Raw genomic sequence first — 19,853 nt, forward strand, 5'->3', positions numbered from 1 at the left:
ACCCAAATCAGAATTATCATTGGAAATTCTATGATAGCTAGAATAATTCCATTCTCATGGCAAAATTCTAGACAACTTCCAATTATAAAATAATACATTATGAATTTAAGGAAAATAAATAAGAAATATAATATGTGAGAATATACAAATAGCAAATTGTATACCCATTTAAGGGTGAATTTAATAGTATGTGAATTATATCTCAATAAAGATGTTTTTAAAAATTATGAAACACTGAGATAATATGTATTTATTTGGCAATCACCTGACACTAGTGGGAATGAAAGAAAAACAGTGTCAGTGATGGACCTCTGTGGAACCTTTTATCAGAGGATTCTCTTGATCAGCTTTATCTTGTTTGTTTTTTGGGTATATTATTAATTTGTTCAAATAAAACTTCTAAAAACCAATTTTCACTCAAAATATACCTGTTTATGTGAAAAAAATCAACAGGGTATATATAGATAGACCAAGTGAGGAAGATAGGAATAGGGCAAGAGAAAGAACAAAAAATGAAAATCCAATGAAGAAAATGTACTAGTGGGTTGTTGGAAGATAGCAGTGGAGTAGGAGTACTCTAAGCTCACCTTGTCCCACAAATACAACCAGATAACTATCAAATAATCCTAAATACACCAGAAAATGACCTGAAGACTGGCAGAGCATACTACACAACTAAAGGTAGAAAAGAGGCCACATCGAAGAAGGTAAAAAGTGCAGAGATGTGGTTGGGGAGTGAAATAGACCATGACCATGGGAGTGGAGAGAATGCACTGGTTGTAGAGAAGGGTGAGACGGACTAACACGCAGGGGAGTCCTTGGGGGAAACGAATTCCATAGCAATTGGCTTGTAAAGCAAGAGGGGCCAAATTTCATGACTACTGGCAACTAGAGGGGCATAAAGTCTGGAGTTTTAAAGGTCACCGGGCTTGGCTAGGATACAGCATGGAGGGCATTATGTTGCTCTTGCAGAGAAGGCAGGCAAACAACCTGTGGTTATACAGCACAGAAACAGTGATATGAAAAGTACCTGGCACATACAGTGGAGAGGGTTGTTTATTTTGGACTACATCCAAGAGAGGCAGTGTTCACGGAGAGAAATCTTCAGGAAAAAAATAACAAGACAGTGCCATTTCTCTCCACTGACCCTAAGCATAAGCACAGGGACACCTATAGGAACCAACACAACACCAACACTCGCTTACACCAAGCCCTGTCCCCCATATTCCAGTGGAACCACCCTTCTCATTTTCCAGTGATGCCTTAGCAGTCCCCTCCTCTAGAAAACTGGCCCCAAACCCTGCTCACACCACACCTTCCCACTCAGGAGTTTTGAGGAGCCTCAGTTACAGCAGCAGTGGCAACAGGTCTCATTTCACAAACAGACCAGAGCACACCTAAGTTAAAATGTGCCACATTCAGTCCAGGGACCAGACATTCCTTGTAATAGGCAAACAAAGCCTCTGTAGACGACTGACCTAAAGGATACAGCGGCAAAGACAAAACATAAGAGCACATGCAGAACACACTGGAGACACTCCAGGAAGCACCAGGCCTAGGGAAACAGGGGACACTACATGGCAGGGCACTACAGGATCTCTTCATCATAAGATCATTATCCTGAGGAACAGAAGATGTAGCTTATTTCCTAACACAGAAAATGGGCACAGAAATGTAGGTAAAATGAAAAGACAGAGAAATTTATCCCAAATTAAAGAACAGTACAAGGCCATGTCCAGAGATCTAAGCAAAACAGAAATAAGTAACATGCCCAATAGAGAATTTAAAGTAATGATCACAAAGATACTCACTGGACTTGAGAAAAGAGTGGAAGACATCAGTGAGACCCTTAACACAGAGATAAGGAATAAAATAGCATTGATAAAGGGCTCAATAAACCAAATGAGAAGCATGCTAGATGGAATGAAGAGCAGGATGGAAGAAGCAGAGGAACAACTCAGTGACCTAGAAGACAGAATAATGGAAAGTAATCAAGCTGAACAAGAGAGAAAAGAACTATGAAAAATGAAAACAGACTTAGGGAACACAGTGACTCCACCAAATGAAATAGTATTCATATTATAGGAGTCCTAGAAGAAGGAAGACAAAAGAGGGTACAAAATTTACTTGAAAAAATAAGAGCTGAAAACTTCCCTGATCTGGGGAAGGTAACAGACATCCAGATCCAGGAGGCACAGGGAACTCCCATCAAAATTAACAAAAGGAGGTCAACACCAAGATATATTGTAATTAAACTGGCAAAATATAGTGATAAAGAAAAAAATTTTAAAGCAGCAAGGCAAAAGAAGATACCCAAAAGGCTAGAAACCCAAAAAGGCTAGCAGGGGATTTTTCAGCAGAAACTTTGCAAGCCAAAAGTGAGTGGCCTCATATATTCAAACTGCTGAATGGGAAAAATCTGTAGCTAAGAATACTCTATTCAGCAAGGCTATCAATCAGAATAGAAGGAGAGATAAAGAGCTTCCTAGGCAAATAAAAACTAAAGGAGCTCATGACCAAAAAACCAACCCTGTAAGAAATATTTAAGGGGACTCGTTGAGTGGAAAGGAGAGACCAAAAGTGACAGTATAAAAGTAGGAAACAAAAGGAGTAAAAAATAATATTTCTGTCAAAAATCAGACAAGGCATTCACAAAATAAAAGGAAAATTTGTCAAATATGTAAATATGTGAAATATAAAATATACCTAAAATGTGGGCAGGAGAGAAGTAAAGAATGGTTCTAATTTTAAATGATGATAAAATTAATATAGACAGCTATATGCATAAGAGGTTATATACAAACCTAATGTTAATCATATATCAAAAATCATTAATAAGTATGTAAAGAACAAAGAGAAAAAATCCAAATATATCAATAAGGAAAATCATCAATGATCAGAGAAAATGATCAGAGAAAATCTTCAGAAACCACAAAACAAATAATAAAATGAGAATACATTATCAATAATTACTTTGAATATAAATGGACTAAATGCTCCAATCAAAAGACATCGCCAGCACATATACTAAAAGACATAGGAGGACAGAATGGAAAGAAAGCAAGACAAATCTATATGTGGCTTATAAGAGACCCATTTTAGACCTAAAGACACAAGCAGAATGAAAATGAGGGGGTGGAGAAATGTCTATCATAAAAATGGATGTCAACAGAAAGATGAGGAGCAATACTTATATCAGAGAAAATAGACTTTAAAACAAAGACAGTAACAAGAAACAAAGAAGGACACTATATAAGCATAAAGGGGATATCCAACAAGAAGTTGTAACAATTCTTAATAACTAGGACACCCATCTTACGAGCAACAAAAGACATAAAACAGTTAATAACAAACATAAAAATCAATAATAATACAATAATAGTTGAGTACTTTAACACCCAACTTACATCAGTGGACAGATCATTTAAACAGAACATCAACAAGAAAACAATGATTTTGAATGCCACACTGGAACAGCTGGATTTAATAGATACATTCAGAACATTCTATCCCAAACAGCAGAATACATGTTTTTTTAAAGTGCACATGAAACATTCTCCAGAATAGATCACATATTAGATCTCAAAACAAGTCTCACCAAATTGAAGAAGTTTTAAGTCATACCATGCATATTTTCAGGCCACAATGCTACAAAACTAGAAGTCAACCACAGGAAAAAAACCTGTAAAGATCACAAATACATGCAGGTTAAATAACATGCTACTAAACAATGAATGGCTCAACCAGGAAATCAAGGAAGAAATAATAGCACATGAAAACAAATGAAAATGAAAACACAAGGTTCCAAAACCTCTGGGAAGGAGCAAAAGCAGTTCTAAGAGGGAAGTTCAAGGCAATTCAGGCCTACCTCAAGAAGCAAAAAAAAAAAAAAAAAAAAAACAAAAAACAAACAAACAAAAAAACACCTCAAATAAATAACCTAACCTTACACTCAGAGAAGACAGAAAAAGTACAACAAACAAAACCTAAAACCAGCAGAAGGAATGAAATAATAAATATTAGAGCAGAAATAAATGATATAGAAACTAAAGAAACAATAGAAAAAAATCAATGAAACCAGGAACTGGTTCTTTGAAAAAAATTAATAAAATTGGTAGACCTCTAGTTAGACTTATCAAAAAAAAAAAGGAGAAAGGACCCAAATAGACAAAATCACAAATAAGGGAGGATAAATAACAGCCAACACTATAGAAATATGAACAATTATAAGAGTGTATTATGAAAATCTATATGCCATCAAACTGGACAATCTAGAAAACATGGATAAATTCATAGAAACATATAAACTCCCCAAATTGAAACATGAAGAAATAGAAAATCTGAACAGATGGATAACCAGCAAAGGAATGGAATCAGTAATCAAAAAACTCCCAACAAACAAACGTCCAGGACCAGATGGCTTCACAGGCAAATTCTACCAAACATTTAAAGATGAGTTAATACTTACTCTTCTCAAACTATTCCAAAAAATAGCAAAGGAAATAAAACTTCCAAATTCATTCTATGAAGCCAGCATTACCCTGATACCAAAACCAGATAAAGACACCATAGAAAAGAGAACCACAGGCCAATATCCCTTATTCCTGCTGAATGTACATGCAAAAGTCCTCAACAAAATACTAGCACACTGAATCCAACAATACGTTAAAAACATCATCCACCACAATCAAGTGGGACTTATTCCAGGGTTTCAAGAGTGATTCAATATTGGCAAATCACTCAATGTATTACATCATATCAATAAGAGAAAGGATAAGAACCATATGATCATTTCAATAGATGCAGAAAAAAAGCATTTGACAATGTACAACATTGATTCTTGATAAAAACCCTCAACAAAATAGGTTTAGAGGAAACATACCTCAACATAATAAAGGCCATCTACATAAATCCCACAAGCAACATCATACTTAATGGGGAAGAACTGAGATTTTCCTTTAAGGTCAGCAACAAGACAAAGATGTATACTCTTACCATTTTTATTCAACATAGTACTGGAAGTCTTAGCCACAGCAATCAGACAACAACAACAAAAATAAATAAAAGGCATCCAAATTGATAGGAAGAAGTAAAATTTTCACTATTGCAGATGACATGATACAAAATATAGAAAACCCAAAAGACTCCACCACAAAACTACTGGAACTGATGAAGAAAAGCAGTAAGGTCACAGGATACAAAATCAATATACAGAAATCTGTTCCATTTCTGTACACCAATAATGTAACAACAGAAAGAGAAATTAAGAAAGCAATCCCATTTACAATTGTACCAAAAATAATAAAATACTTAGGAATAAACCTAACCAAAAAGGTGAAAGATCTGTACTCTGAAAACTATAAAACACTGATGAAAGAAATCCAAGATGACACAATGAAATGGAAAGACATTCCATGCTGAGGAATTAGAAGAATAAATATTGTTAAAATGTCTATACTGCCCAAAGTAATCTACATATTCACTGCAATCCCTATCAAAATACCAACATGTTTTTTCACAGAACCAGAATAAATGATCCTAAAATTTGTATGAAACCACAAAAGACCCTGAAAAGCCAAAGCAATGTTGAAAAAGAAAAGTAAAGCTGGAAGCATCACAATTCCAGACTTCAAGTTATATTACAAACCTGTAGTAATCAAAACAGTACAAAAATAGACACATAGATCGATAGGACAGAACAGAATTCCAGAAACAAACCCACAACTATAGGTCAATGAATCTTCGACAAAGCAGGGAAGAATGTCCAATGGGAAAAGATTGTCTCTTCAACAAATGGTGTTGGGAAAACTGGACAACAAGCAAAACAATGAAACTGGATCACTTTCTTACACCATATGCAAGAATAAATTCAAAATGAATTAAAGACCTAAACATGAGACATGAAACCATAAGAATCCTAGAAAAGATCACAGGCAGTATGTTCTTTGACACAGGCTGTAGCGACTTCTTTCTAGGATGTCTCCCGAGGCAACAGAAACAAAAGTAAAAATGAACTATTAGAACTACATCAAAATGAAAAGCTTCTGCATAGCCAAGGAAATAGTCAACAAAACTGATAGACAACCTACTGAATGGGATAAGGCATTTGCAAATGACATATTCAATAAAGGGTTAGTACTAAAAATATATAAAGAACTTACAAAACTCTACACCACAAAGACAAATAATCCCAATTTAAAAATGGGCAGAAGGAATGACCAAACATTTCTCCAAAGAAGACATTCAGATGGATGACAGACATATGAAGAGATGTTCAATATCACTTATCATCAGAGAAATGTTATCAAAGCTACAATAAGATATCTCACACCTGCCAGAATGCTTAAAATCAACAACAGAAGAATCAACAAGTATTGGTAAGGATGTGGAGAAAAAGGAACCCTACTGCACTTTTGGTGAGAATAAAAACTGTTGCAGCCACTGTGGAAAACATTACGGAGGTTCCTCAAAAAGTTAAAAATAGAACTATCCTATGATCCAGCAATTGCACTAAATGGGGATTTACCCAAGGAATACAAAAACACTAATTCAAAGGGATACATGCATACTAATGTTTATTGCAGTATTATTTATAATAGCCAAATTATGGAAGCAGTCCAAGTGTCCATTGATTGATGAAAGGATAAAAAAGAGGTGGTGTATATATATACAATGGAATACTATTCAGCCATAAAAATGAATGAAATCATGCTATTTGCAATGACATGGTAGAGCCAGAGAGTATAATGCTATGCAAAATAAGTTAGAGAAAGACAAATACCATATAATTCCACTCATATGTGGAACTGAAGAAAAACAAATGAGCAAAGGGAAAAAAATTTAGAGAGGAGAGAGAGACAAATGAAGAAACAGACTCCTAATTATAAAGAACAAAGTGAGTATCACCAGAGTGGAAGAGGGTGAGGGGAATGGGTTAAATAGGTAATGGGGATTAAGGAGTACACTTGTCATAATGAGCACTGTGAATCGTTTGAAGTTGTTGAATCACTATATTGTACAACTGAAACTAATAAAACATTGAATGTTAAAAAAATGAAAAAAACACATATTTAAAGGAAAAAGGGAAATATGGTATATACATGTTTACACATACCCATGTGTGTACGTACACACACACACACACACACACACACACACAGGAATACTATTTGGCCATAAAAATGTATGGAGTCTTGCTATTTGTAACAACATAAATGGACCCTGAGGACATTATTTTCCTCACTATATTTCTCATGCTAAGTGAAATAAGTCAGAAAGAGAAAGAAAAATATCATATGATCTTAGTTATATGTGGAATTAAAAGAAAAAAAACAAGCAGACTCATATATACAGAACAGATTAATGATTAATCATTGCCAGAGGTTGTCAGACATGCGAAATCGGGTTGGGCAGAATGGGTGAAGGCAGTCAAAAGATATAAACTTCCAGTTATAAAATAAGTAATTCCTGGGATGTCATGTACATCATGGTGACTACAGTTATTAATATTGTATTATATATTTCAAAGTTGCTAACAGATTAAAGTTCTCATCATAAGAAAAGAAATTCTGTTACTCTGTATGGTGATAGATGTTCACTACACTTACCGTGGTGATCATTTTGCAATATATACAAATATCAAATCATTATGTTGTATACTTGAAACTAATATAAGTTTGTATGTCAGTTATACCTCAATAAAACAAGTACATAATAAAACACTACAATTCTAGTAAAAAAAAAATGAATGATGTCAAAATGGTTCAATGTGATTAATTCTAACCAGTTATATTTTGCAGGTTCACATCAATATGAAAGAGCAGCTTTCAGTTTATTTGTGTCAGGGCATGTTTCAGCAGTTTCTTTAATAAGTTTGAAGATATTTCAATAAATAGAAAAATTCCAATAAAGACGTTTGAAAATTAAATGAGAAGATCTGTTAGCAGCAAAAACATATCTTTTGAATTAATTTTTAGGTACTTTCTCTTAGAAGCTACTTATGATATATTCATATAAAGATACAAAAAAAAATATAAAAGTAACTCCTAAAATTTTTCCTATGTCCACGTGAAAAACATTTGCATAAACACGAGTGGTAGAGGAAGATTCATTAATACTGCTCTTAGTTTTTTAATATACAAAGAAATAACACTAACAAATTATACCTTCAAAAGATAAAAGGGAGGGGTGCCTGGGTGGCTCAGTCAATTGAATGTCAGACTTTGGATCAGGTCACGATCTCACAGTTTATGAGTTCGAGCCCCGTGTCAGGCTCTGTGCTGACAGCTCAGAGCCTGGAGCCTGCTTCGGATTCTGTGTCTCCCTTTCTCTCTGCCCCTCCTCCACTTGCACTCTGTCACTCTCTCTCTCTCTCAAAAATAAACATTAATTTAAAAAAAAAAAGATAAAAGGGACATAATTCTAGTCAATGGGGCTATATCATTCACATTTCAAAGTAATCTTAAAACATCAGGTGAGGTTTTGGGACAAGATGGCAGAAATTAAATTCTCTCTGTTCTTCCTCTTAAGTATAACTAAATAATGTGGAAATAATAGAGTGCACAATCAGTTGGGTACTGAAGGATGAAAATTTGAAGGTGGACTAACTAGGGACTCCCAGGACTTGTGGAAAAACAAATCAGTTTGGCTTCTCCCAATTCCCCACCCAGTGACAAGACAGTCCAGGCTCAGCATCTCCTGACTCTTAGCTCAAAGGCAAAGGCAGCACAAGCCCAGTAATGTCCTGACCCCCAACCCAGCAGAAGGCAGTTCAGGTGGGCTTTTTCCTCCCCTGGTAACACTGGTGGGAGTTCCACTAGTAGCATGTGGCCTGGTGTTCTGGCCCAGGTCAGCAGCAGTGGGGCTCAGTGCTGTCAGATGAACCAAGCAGACCTAACTAGTACTACAAGGACTCTGAAAACTAAATTGTCATTAGAACCACAGCCCACAAAAGTAGACCAGGACCAATGCATCTAAATAGGATAATTGCCTGCTAAAATAGAGTAATGTATTTAAATAGGATCCAGAGTCTCCCAAAATATATCCAAAATGTCCAGAAGACAAATGAAAATTCCTTGTCATACCAAAATCCAGGAAAATCACAATCTGAATGTAAAAATACAATCAAGAGATGCCAACAACAGGCTGAATTAGATATTGGAATTATCTGACAGGGATTTTAAAGCAGCCATCACCAAAATGCTTCAATGAACAATTACAAATAAGCTTGAAGCAAATGCAGAAACAGAAAATCTCATAGAAAAATAGAAGATATTGGGGCGCCTGGGTGGCTCAGTCGGTTAAGTGTCCATCTTCGGCTCAGGTCATGATCTCACAGTTTGTGAGTTAGAGCCCCGCATCAGGCTGTCAGTGCAGAGCCCGCTTTGGATCCTCTGTCCCCTTCTCTCTCTGCCCCTCCCCTGCTCATTCTCTCTCTCTCTCCCAAAAATAAACAAACATTAAAAAATTTTTTTAATAAAAAAATTTTAAAAAAGAAAAATAGAAGATATTAAAAGAGTTAAGTGGAATTCCTAAAAATAAAGCACAAAGGAAGTGACATCACCTAGATGGCAACATAGGTTGTTCCCGACTTGGCTCACAAAAGCAACTAAAAACTATTCAAGAACAATATACCACTGAAAGAATCCTAGAACAAGGGGGTGAAGCTGAGGTAACCTCCTGCACCACAGAGACCACATCAGACTGGATTAAAAGGGTAAGAGAAGTGGCTATACATTGGTCATGCTGCACCTCCCCGAGACCAGCACATGTGAAGAGCTCTCTCCTGAGCCTCCAGTACATCCAGTGGGAAAACAGAACCTGGGGGGAAAACAAGCCCTCCCTCAGCATTGTGGGTTGCTTTATCAGAGCCCCTATTTTGATCTCGCACCACAGGTATTGCAGGGGAATCTGCAGGGCTCCACTGGGAATCCGAGTATGACAGGGAAAGAGGGAGGGGCTTTCAAAGGCCAGCACACGGATCTTGGCAGACCAAATTCATACTTGCAGTGCTCAAGCAGTAATCCCAAACAGTGGTTTCGCTCATCTGCAGAACCAAGTCGGGGATATATTCTGACTAGTAAGATATCATTGTGGTTTTATGTGCATTAGCCTAGTGACTAGTGATGTTGAACATCTTTTCATATACTTGTTGGCCTGTTGTGTATCTTGTTTAGAGAAATGTCTATTCAGGTCCTTTGTCCACTTTTTAATTGGGTTATTGATTTTATTGAGTTGTGGGAGTACTTTATATATTCTGGATATTAACCCATTATCAGATATATAGTTTACAAATATTTTTCCCATTCTATAGGTATTCTTTTAACTTTGTTGATGGTTTCTTTTGTTGTGAAGTCTTTTAGTTTATGTAGTCCCACTTGTTTATTTTTTATTTTGTTGCTCATGTTTTAGGTGTCATATCCAGAAAATCACTACCAAGGCCCATGTCTTAGGAGCTTTATTCCTGTGTTTTCTTCTAGGAGTTTCATGGCTTCAGGTCTTACATTTAAGTCTTTAATCCATTTCAAGTTAACTTTTGTGAGTGGTATAAGATATGGATCCAGTTTCATTCTTTTACCTGTGTATATCCAATTGCCCCAGCCCCATTTATTGAAAAGATGGTCTTTTCTCCATTGAGTATTCTTGGCTCCCTTGTGATATAATAGTTGACCTGTATATGCTTGGGTTTATTTCTGGGCTCCTGATTGGGCTCCATTGGTCTATTTGTCTGCTTTTATGCCAGTATGATACTGTTTTGATGACTATAACTTTATAGTATAGCTTGAAATCACGAAGTGTGATGCCTCCTGCTTTGTTTTTTCTTTCTTAGGATTTATTTGGCTATTTAGGGTCTTTTCTGGTTCCATATATATTTTAGGAGTGATTTTTCTTCCTCTATGATAAATGCCACTGGAATCTTTACAGGGATTGCATTGAATCTATAGATGGCTTTCAGTACTACTGACATTTTAACAATACTCACTCTGCTAAGCCATAAACACAGAAGACCTTTTTATTTACTTGTGATTTCTTTGATTTCTTTGACCCATGTCTTGTAGTTTTCAGAGTAGAAATCTTCCCCCTCTTTAAATTTAACACTTAAGTACTTTGTTGTTTTGGATGCTACTGTAAATGGGATTGATACCTTTTATCTCTTTCTTTGCCTGATTTCTCTAGCTAGGACTTTTAGTGTATTGTTGAATAAGAGTGGTGAGAATGGGTACCCTTGTCTTGTTCCTAATATTAGAAGAAAAGCTTTCAACCTTTCATCACTAAGTAAGATGTTAGCTGTGGATTTGTCTTACATGGCCTTTATTATATTGAGATGTGTTCCTTCTAGGTCTAATTTCTTAAGAGTTTTTACTATGATTATTTATGTCAGATGAGTTTTCTGTATCTACTGAGATGATCATATGATTCTTCTCTTTCATTTTATTAATATGATCATATGATTAATTTCTTTCAATCCAATCATTGATTGATTTGCATTTGTTGAACCATCCTTGCATCCCAGAGATACATCTCACTTGATTATAGTATATGATCCTTTTAATGTGCTGTTGAACTCAGTATGCTAGTATATTACTGAGAGTTTTTACATCTATATTAATCAGGGAATAGGCTTATCATTTTAATTTCTAGTAGTATCCTTTTCTGGTTTGGGTATCTGGATAATGCCAGTGGGGCTTGAACTCACGAACCACAAGATCATGACCTGCGCCGAAATCAAGAGTCTGATGCTAAATCTACCAAGACATCCAGGCAACCCCCTTAATGCAAATATTGTTTCTTTTCTTTTTGTCCTCTAACTTCCATCGGCTTTCTTCACTCTGCTTCACTCTTTTTTAATTTTTGCTACTCTGCTTAATTTCTAATGTCTTATTTCCAAGTCACTAATTCTTTCTTCTGAGTGGTTTAGTTTACTTTAGAAACTCTGTGGAATTCTTCAGTTACATTGTATTTTTCACCACTAAGATTTCTGGAGTTTTTTTTTAAAAATTTTTAATGTTTATTTATTTTTGAGAGAGAGAGAGAGAGAGAGCGAGCAGGGGAGAGGCCGAGAGAGATGGAGACACAGAATGCGAAGCAGGCTCCAGGGTCCGAGCTGTCAGCACAGAGCCCGATGCAGGGCTCAAACTCACAAACTGTGAGCTGAAGTCAGTCACTCAACCAACTGAGCCACCCAGGCACCCCTGTATTTTTTTTTTTTTTGATGGTTACTATTTCCTTGTCAAACTTCTCACTCTGTTCATGGATTTTTTCCCCTAATTTTATTTAGTTGTCTGGTCTGTGTTTTCTTACAGTTCCTGAAATTTCCTTAAATTGTGAATTCTTTGTCAGTTTAAAGATCTCCATTTCCTGGGGTGCTTGGGTGGCTCAGTCAGTTGAGTGTCCAACTTTGGCTCAGGTCATGATCTTACGGTCAGTGAGTTCAAGCCCCGTGTCAGGCTCTGTGCTGACAGCTCAGAGCCTGGAGCCTGCTTTGGATTCTGTCTCCCTCTGTCTCTGCCCCTCCCTCACTTAAGCTCTGTTCTCTCTGTCTCTCAAAAATGAATAAACGTTTAAAAAATTTTTTTAAAAGGATCTCCATTTACTTAGTGTCAGTTATTGAAGGTTTATTAGTTTTCCTTAGTTGTTTCATATTTACCTGATTTTTGTAATCCTTAATTCCTTACAATGGTATCTGTACAATTGAGTAATTGGGCTCCTCTTCCAGAGTTCACAGGTTTTCTTTGGCAGAGGCAGTTCTTCACCAGTCAGCTCTGTTTGGATATGTCTGCTAGTAATGTCTTTGTGCAGGGGGCCTGCTATTATGGTCCATTTTGGGGAAGGCAACTGTTCGAGTTCTGAGGACAGGGAAGGGAGGTATGCCAATGGCTGAGAACAGTTGGGTCAGACTTTTGGCTTGGTTCCCTATCCAAGTGAGGTTGCAGGATCGGCTCCATGGTTTCCTGGATGCTATGGTCAGGTTTACTAGATGGTCAGGACTGCAGCTCTGAATTAGCATGCCTGACCTGGCAGGGCAGCAGGATGGGAACTGTGGTCTATGTAGCTCATTGTTTAGGGACTCAAATCCAGCCGGAGTGTGCACTGAATTCCCTGGTCAGGCAAGGCCACCAATTTTGCTCTGCAGAGAGGGGAAGCCAGAGGTTATGTGCCCTGTTCAAATGCCATAGGGCTGTTGAATGGCCTATGCAGCTACTGATGTGCTCTAGTTAGGTTCTCTGGTGGGACAGGCTGAAGACTTTATTCAACAATGAGCAGGGCTACAGATCAGATTCTCTGCCTGGACACAGGGGAAGAAGCAGCTCTAAAGTTGATAAAACTCTTTGTTCTAACTCACAAGCCTACCCACACCCCAAGTTCCCTGAACAAACAGAGCTCTTAGCCGTGTTCTGCAAACTATTGGCTCTATTTGCCTGCCTCTTGGCTCAACTGCTGCTGGGCCATATAGTTCCTAGTAGTTGTTGCCACCCTTCTGGTCAGATGGGGTCAGAAGACTTTCCACAGATGGTGGGGCTATGTTTTAGTTCCCTTGCTTGAGTGGGAGGAAGAGAGGCCCCTCCAGGCTACTATCAACTTCCCAGATTCTCTGGTTGGGAGGGACTGGGAACTACCCTCAGCCTTGGCTATGAATCAATCCCCTTTCCCATGCATAGCACAGGAATGTTTTACACTCAGTACTGGCTTTATTCTGGGGGCAATCAACTTTTCCCACTCGCCTCTTGGCTCAAGTGCCACAGGGCCCCACAGCTTCCAGAAGTTGTTGCTAGACCTTCTGTTCCAATGGGGCTGGAAAACACTTTCCACAATGGGTGGTGCTGTGATTCAGCTACTTGCCTGGGTGTGGGCAAAGTGAGCTCTAGAAATATTGCCTTATACCTGTTAGAACAGCCATCATCAAAAAGACAAGATAAAAAATGCTGGCAAGAATGTGGAGAAAAGAGAACTGTTGTGCAGTTAGTGGGGTTGTAAACTGGTACAGCCACTATGAAAAACAGTATGGAAGATCAACAAAAAATTTTAAAAAATGGAACTAGTATATGATTCGGCAATTTGACTTTGGGGAATATATCCCCAAAAAACAAAAACACTAACTCCAAAAGATAATCTGCACCCCTGTGTTCATAGCATTATTTACAATAGCCAAGACACAGAACATGGAAACAACCTAACTGTCCAGATGGATGAATATATAAAGAAATTGTGGTGTACACACACACACACACACAAGAATATTATTCAGCCATAAAAAGGGGAAATCCTACCATTTGCAACAACATCAATGGACTCTGAAGGCATTATGTTAAGTGAAATAAGTCAGAGAGAGAGATAAATGCTGTATAATCTCATAAGTGGAATCTAAAAATAACCAAAAACCAAAATACAACAAAAAAAAATCCACATAAATTCACAGAAAAAGAGATTAGAGGTTTTCAGAGGCAGAGGGTGAGGGGAGGGGAAATTGGAAGTTGGTAGTCAAAAGGTACAAATGTCCAGTTATAAAATAAATAAGTACTGGGGGTGTAATGTACAACATGATGACTATTGTTAACACTGTTGTGTGATATATAGAAAAGCTGTTAAGAAAGGAAATCCTGTGAGTTCTCACCACAATGAGAAAAATTTTTCCCTTCTTTCTTTTTTTCTTTTTATTGTATTTATATGAGATGGATGTTATTTGAACCTACTGAGGTAACCATTTCATAATGTAAATGTAAATTAAACCAGCATGGTGTATCCCTTAAACTTATACAGTTAGGTATGTCCACTATTTCTCCATAAAACTGGAACAAAAGTACAATCATAGAAATAAAAACCTTATTGAATTGGCACAATAGCAGAATGAATAGGACAAAGGAAAAAAATCAGTGAACCTGAAGCGAGATCAATAAAAATTAATCTGAACAATACAGATAAAATATTAATTTACAACTACCAAATAATAACACAATTATATACCTGGTTGTAATTTATTTCTTTAGATTAGCTGGAATTTTACTCTACATTATACTATTCCATTTTTCTTTTTTTTAACCCTTATAAGCTTTTCTTAAGAACAGAATATTATAATAATGAGAACAAGAAAACACAGTCACTAAATTAAAAATCCATATGATCATTAACATAAAAAAGTAAAAATAATACCTACTATTTTTATTGAACATACAAATATAAGAACACAGAAGCTTCTTGAATCAAGATACTCTACACACCTACTGAGTGCAAATACTTCAAAATACTCATTGTTTTCATGGTATTAATTTGAAGATACTCACCTTCTAACTAAATCTGGTTTTAGAAGAGTTGCTTGTTGTTCAACTCCAACTGCCTGGGATATAGGCTGTAAATGGTACAGAAATAAAACTTGTTATAACAGCAGGCTTCAAGCTAAAAATGCAATCTGCTATTATTTCAAAAAACATGGTTTTTACATTTCATATTTTAGTTAACTCACAAACTAGGTAGAATGTCCACATTATGGAATGTTTGATGTTATTACCAAAGACAAAGAAAAATAAAATGTAGCAGTATTCATATTCATTAAGATTTTCCACTAAACAAGATAGCATTCTTTTATATACCTTTGTTTGTGTTATTTTTCAATGGAGAACATCAACATTCAGCTTCCAGGCCTGATGGGAAAACCAGTACTAAAAGGGAGAGTTGCTACCATTTCACAAATAGATGAATAAATGAATCAAACTTTCACTTATTGCATGTTCTGGCTCTTTCTCACTCTCTTTACACTAAACTGCTGACAACTATCCCTTTGAGGTGTTAGTATCAGCAGCTGCAATACTGGCTTCTAGGAGAAAAGCTTAAGCCATCTAAGAAGGAAAATGCCAACTATGTTGGAAAAAAAATTTTAAACATTTATCTAATCCATCCTATGTACTGCCACTGGTGATAGCCCAGTGACCTTAAAACGCAAATCTACCAAAACTGATGTCTGCCCTACCAAGTTTAAACCGTCTATGATGGTTCCCTATAAATAAGGTTAAGTTCCTTTGGATGGCAAAGTCCTCAGTGAACTGGTCCCTGCCACATTCTCTAGACTCCTCTACTTGAAGACACACTGAACTGTAGCTCCTTTGAATGAGTTGGGCTCTTCCATATGCTGTGACTCTACTCATGTTCCTTCATCTTCCTGGTCTATTTCAACTCCTCCTCAGTCCTGTCCATTCTATGGATGGGACTCCTTTATATAAGAAGCTTCTATCATCGTAGGTTCCAGATAGTCCAGCAAAATCGCTTTGGGTACTCTTTAAAAAAAATATGCCTGGATGGCTCAGTTAAGTGTCAGACTTCGGCTCAGGTAATGATCTCACGATTCATGAGTTCAAGCCCCACATTGGGTTCTCTACTGTCAGCACAGAGCCTGCTTTGGATCCTCTGTCTCCTTCTCTCTCTGCCCCTCCCCTGATCACTCTCTCTCTCTCTCAAAAATAAACATTAAGAAATATTTTAAAAATAAAAAAACATATACCTTATCTCATATCTTGTTTTCTAAACAATAAGGGATGAAGGTTTCCTAGAGAAATGACCAATTCCAACATTGGGGCAAAGAAAGTACAAGATGAAGCTGGATCATCTTGTTATGCCAAAAAATAAAGAACTGCTCAAAGAATGATGGGAACATATAAAAAATATATAGGAGTCAGCTTGAAGGGGTTCCCACTGTCCAAATATGGGACGATTTGGACATCAAAATAAATAATGATAGTAACCGGAATATAACCCATTCAATAAAATAAAAATACATGAGTTTATACTGATACAAAGTCTTTGCAGCACAAGGCAACTAATAAACACAAGGAATGATGAAATCATAAAATCATCAATGGATGATAAAACAGGTGGGTAAAAGTTACATAGATTCAGAATATCTCCCCACAGATTACTGATTAATTATAAAAGCAACAAAAAGGGTCACTTTATACTAGAAAACCATACAGCATATAGCAAGTGTCACTTTATACTAGAAAACTATACAGTATATAGCAGGCCCCATCTTAAATAAGGAATCAGATTTAACCTCAGCAATAGTGGGACAAACTGACATCACATACTTCCTAATATGATATGATGTGCAAAGAACACATTGCTTATATAGTATTCCTGACAAAAATGCATCATCTGAATCTGAACAAGAGGAAATTTCAAACAAACTCAAATTGAAGGACATTCTACAAAATAACCAATCTTTAGTCTTCAAAAAAATATCAATGTTATAAAAGACAAAGAAAAGCTGAGGAACTGTTCTAGATTAAAGGAGACGAGAGACAACACAAGTAAAGGCAATGCATGATCTTCAATTAGATTTTAAATCAAGGGAGCAAAATTGCCTACATGGACATTAATTGGACAATTGGTGAAATTTTGATGTGGACAATGGTTTAAGTAATAATAATATATTTATATTAAATTCCTTGAATTTTGTCATTGTGTTGTGGTTAAAAAATGTCCTTATTCTTATACTGAAATATTTAGGAGTAAAAGGGCATCATATCTGCAACTAGTTCTCCCATGCTTCACAGGGAAAATCATGTGTGCATAAATGGATAGATGGATGGATGAATGGATGGACAGAATGACCAACCAAATAATAAATCGATGGACCGTCATCCAGCAATGCCTTTTATCATGTCCCTCTTTATCATATATGTTTAATGTCTGACTCCAAGGACTCTGCTATCTTTGTATTCTCAGTTCCTCTTACCACTTACCACAGTGTCTGGCACATTTTAGGCTTCGAATAATGTTTTAAGGCAGAAAGAAATAAGAAAGAAAACACTGACATAAGAAGAAAGGCTGTGCCATAAAAATGTTCATGATCCATTATTACGAATCCTGGACACAAATCCTAAGGAAATAATACAAAGGAAGAAAAAAGTACATAGTATAAAGTTTGTTTCATAGTAAATATTCAATAAATGATAGATACCTCTGTGTTTTTATTGTGCTATTATACATAATAAAAATTGGCAGCAAATTAGTTGTTCAGGAATAGGGGAAGAGTTAGGTAAATATGAATATTTATTGTACTATTGTGTGGCCAATAAATACTAGAATTGTGAAAGCCAAGTAAAGGCAGGGAAAATCACTTGCCAATGAATGAAAAAAGTAGAAAACAAAACTGTATATGTAAATACAACCACTTACACATGTGTCAAAAGCCGGGAATACTATAACAAATATAATCACTGCCATGTCAAGGAAATAGCATTCTAGTGATTTTTCCCAATCTTACTACTTTTTATGATGTTACTACATACATTTTATAATTTAAAACTTTCAAAGGATATCAAATACTAAGCGTACAGGAAAATCGGTATTTTCATAAACCACTGGTGGGATTGTAAACTGGTTAGTCCTTTTTGAAAAGTAATTTGACAATCAATGCATAAGTCTTACAAACATGTAGCAATTACATTTCTAGAAATTTGCCCAATAATTAAAAATGTATACAAAGGAAATAATTAAGAGTAGACAGCATGATTTAGCTACAAGAATGTTCCTCACAACACAGAATATAATTGCAAAGAGCAAAAAATTCAGACACTTGTTTCCTTTATTTGCTCCATTAAATAAATAATTGTATTTTACATGTTATCTTATCAGTGACAGATATATAGGTTATCTTATAAGTGAGAAAAAACTATAAAAGAGTATGTATACTATAGTTACATTAAAATTACATGTATGTTTAAGTATATAAAATGGTCTGGAAGAATATATGACAAGGTGTTAAGCTTATCTATATTCATCTTCTTTGGTAATAAGAAAAAAATAAATTCAACTTTTTACAGATTTATCAACCCTCAAATCTGGTAAACACAGGGCAGGTTTCCATTACTTCAATACACAACATTATGGTCATTTTAGACAAAAGTAAAAATGGAACATTTAATTAAATCTGAAAGACATCTAAAAAAATAGCCCAGCATCTATTTGTATATATTAGTTTTGAAACTCCTCAAAATATTATGAGAGAACTTGATTTGAAGCTATCATATGAAAAGACAGATGAACCGACTATTAGCCATGATTCTGAGGACACAAAGTAGCATTAATAATCCTGTTAATAATTAACACGTGGTTATAAAATATCATCCCAGATTGCTGTCACAGTAACTATGTCTTGTTTCTCTTTACTTAATCCATACTCTTTGCCTCTAGATTTATGCATCAAGGCACCATGTCAGTGTTCCATCTTGCTGGGTCTCAATATAATTCTTTTAAAATTTCTTTAATACAACCAGTTAAGTTGGATACATTTTGTCGGATCTTGTGTGTACAAAAAAGAATTCTGATTGCCAAAGTATTTGCTTTTAGTGTTTTTAAACAGTAATTATGTTAAAGAGCTAAATATCTAACCTATATTTAGAAGCTAATCTAATTTGTCCAGGAAAAAACCTCAGTATGGGTTGACTGACTAGGTTGGAGGAGGAAAAGAAAGTCAAGAAATGGTACTTTGTGCTTATTTCTCAACTAACGCCCACCTTAAAATCCAATGAGAGACAGGCACCAATCCCCTTTCCTAATGAGACTTTCATAATTTTGATGTCTAAGACTTTGATAATTTTCTAGTAAAATTCAATAATACTGAAGTACATCTGGACACATGCAGAATGAGGACAAGGCCAAAATGAAAAGCAAAGCTAGGCATGGATTCCATGAGCCATACCATGCTCTCCTCTCTATTTTGACATTTAGAACACTTTCTTACACTTGTTTCTAGGTCTTTCTCACCTGGGATATGCTGTGAGCTTTTGAGGGAAAGACCATATCTCTAAAATTTATCACAATATTCCCAGCACCTAACCAACACCTGAAATAGGAATAGATGC

At 36.0% G+C, this 19,853-nt stretch overlaps 1 protein-coding gene across 1 annotated transcript in view; it reads right to left on the bottom strand.

The window, feature by feature from the left end:
• The window catches only part of WNK3 (WNK lysine deficient protein kinase 3), a 183,176-nt gene that overhangs the window by 62,152 nt on the left and 101,171 nt on the right, over nucleotides 1-19,853 (bottom strand). The window contains exon 11 of the mRNA XM_042974715.1: nucleotides 15,279-15,343. Coding sequence (XP_042830649.1) covers nucleotides 15,279-15,343 — 65 coding nt within the window. The remainder of the gene's footprint in view (nucleotides 1-15,278; nucleotides 15,344-19,853) is intronic.

The sequence above is a fragment of the Panthera tigris genome, chromosome X, assembly GCF_018350195.1.
Source record: "Panthera tigris isolate Pti1 chromosome X, P.tigris_Pti1_mat1.1, whole genome shotgun sequence".
NCBI lineage: Eukaryota > Metazoa > Chordata > Mammalia > Carnivora > Felidae > Panthera > Panthera tigris.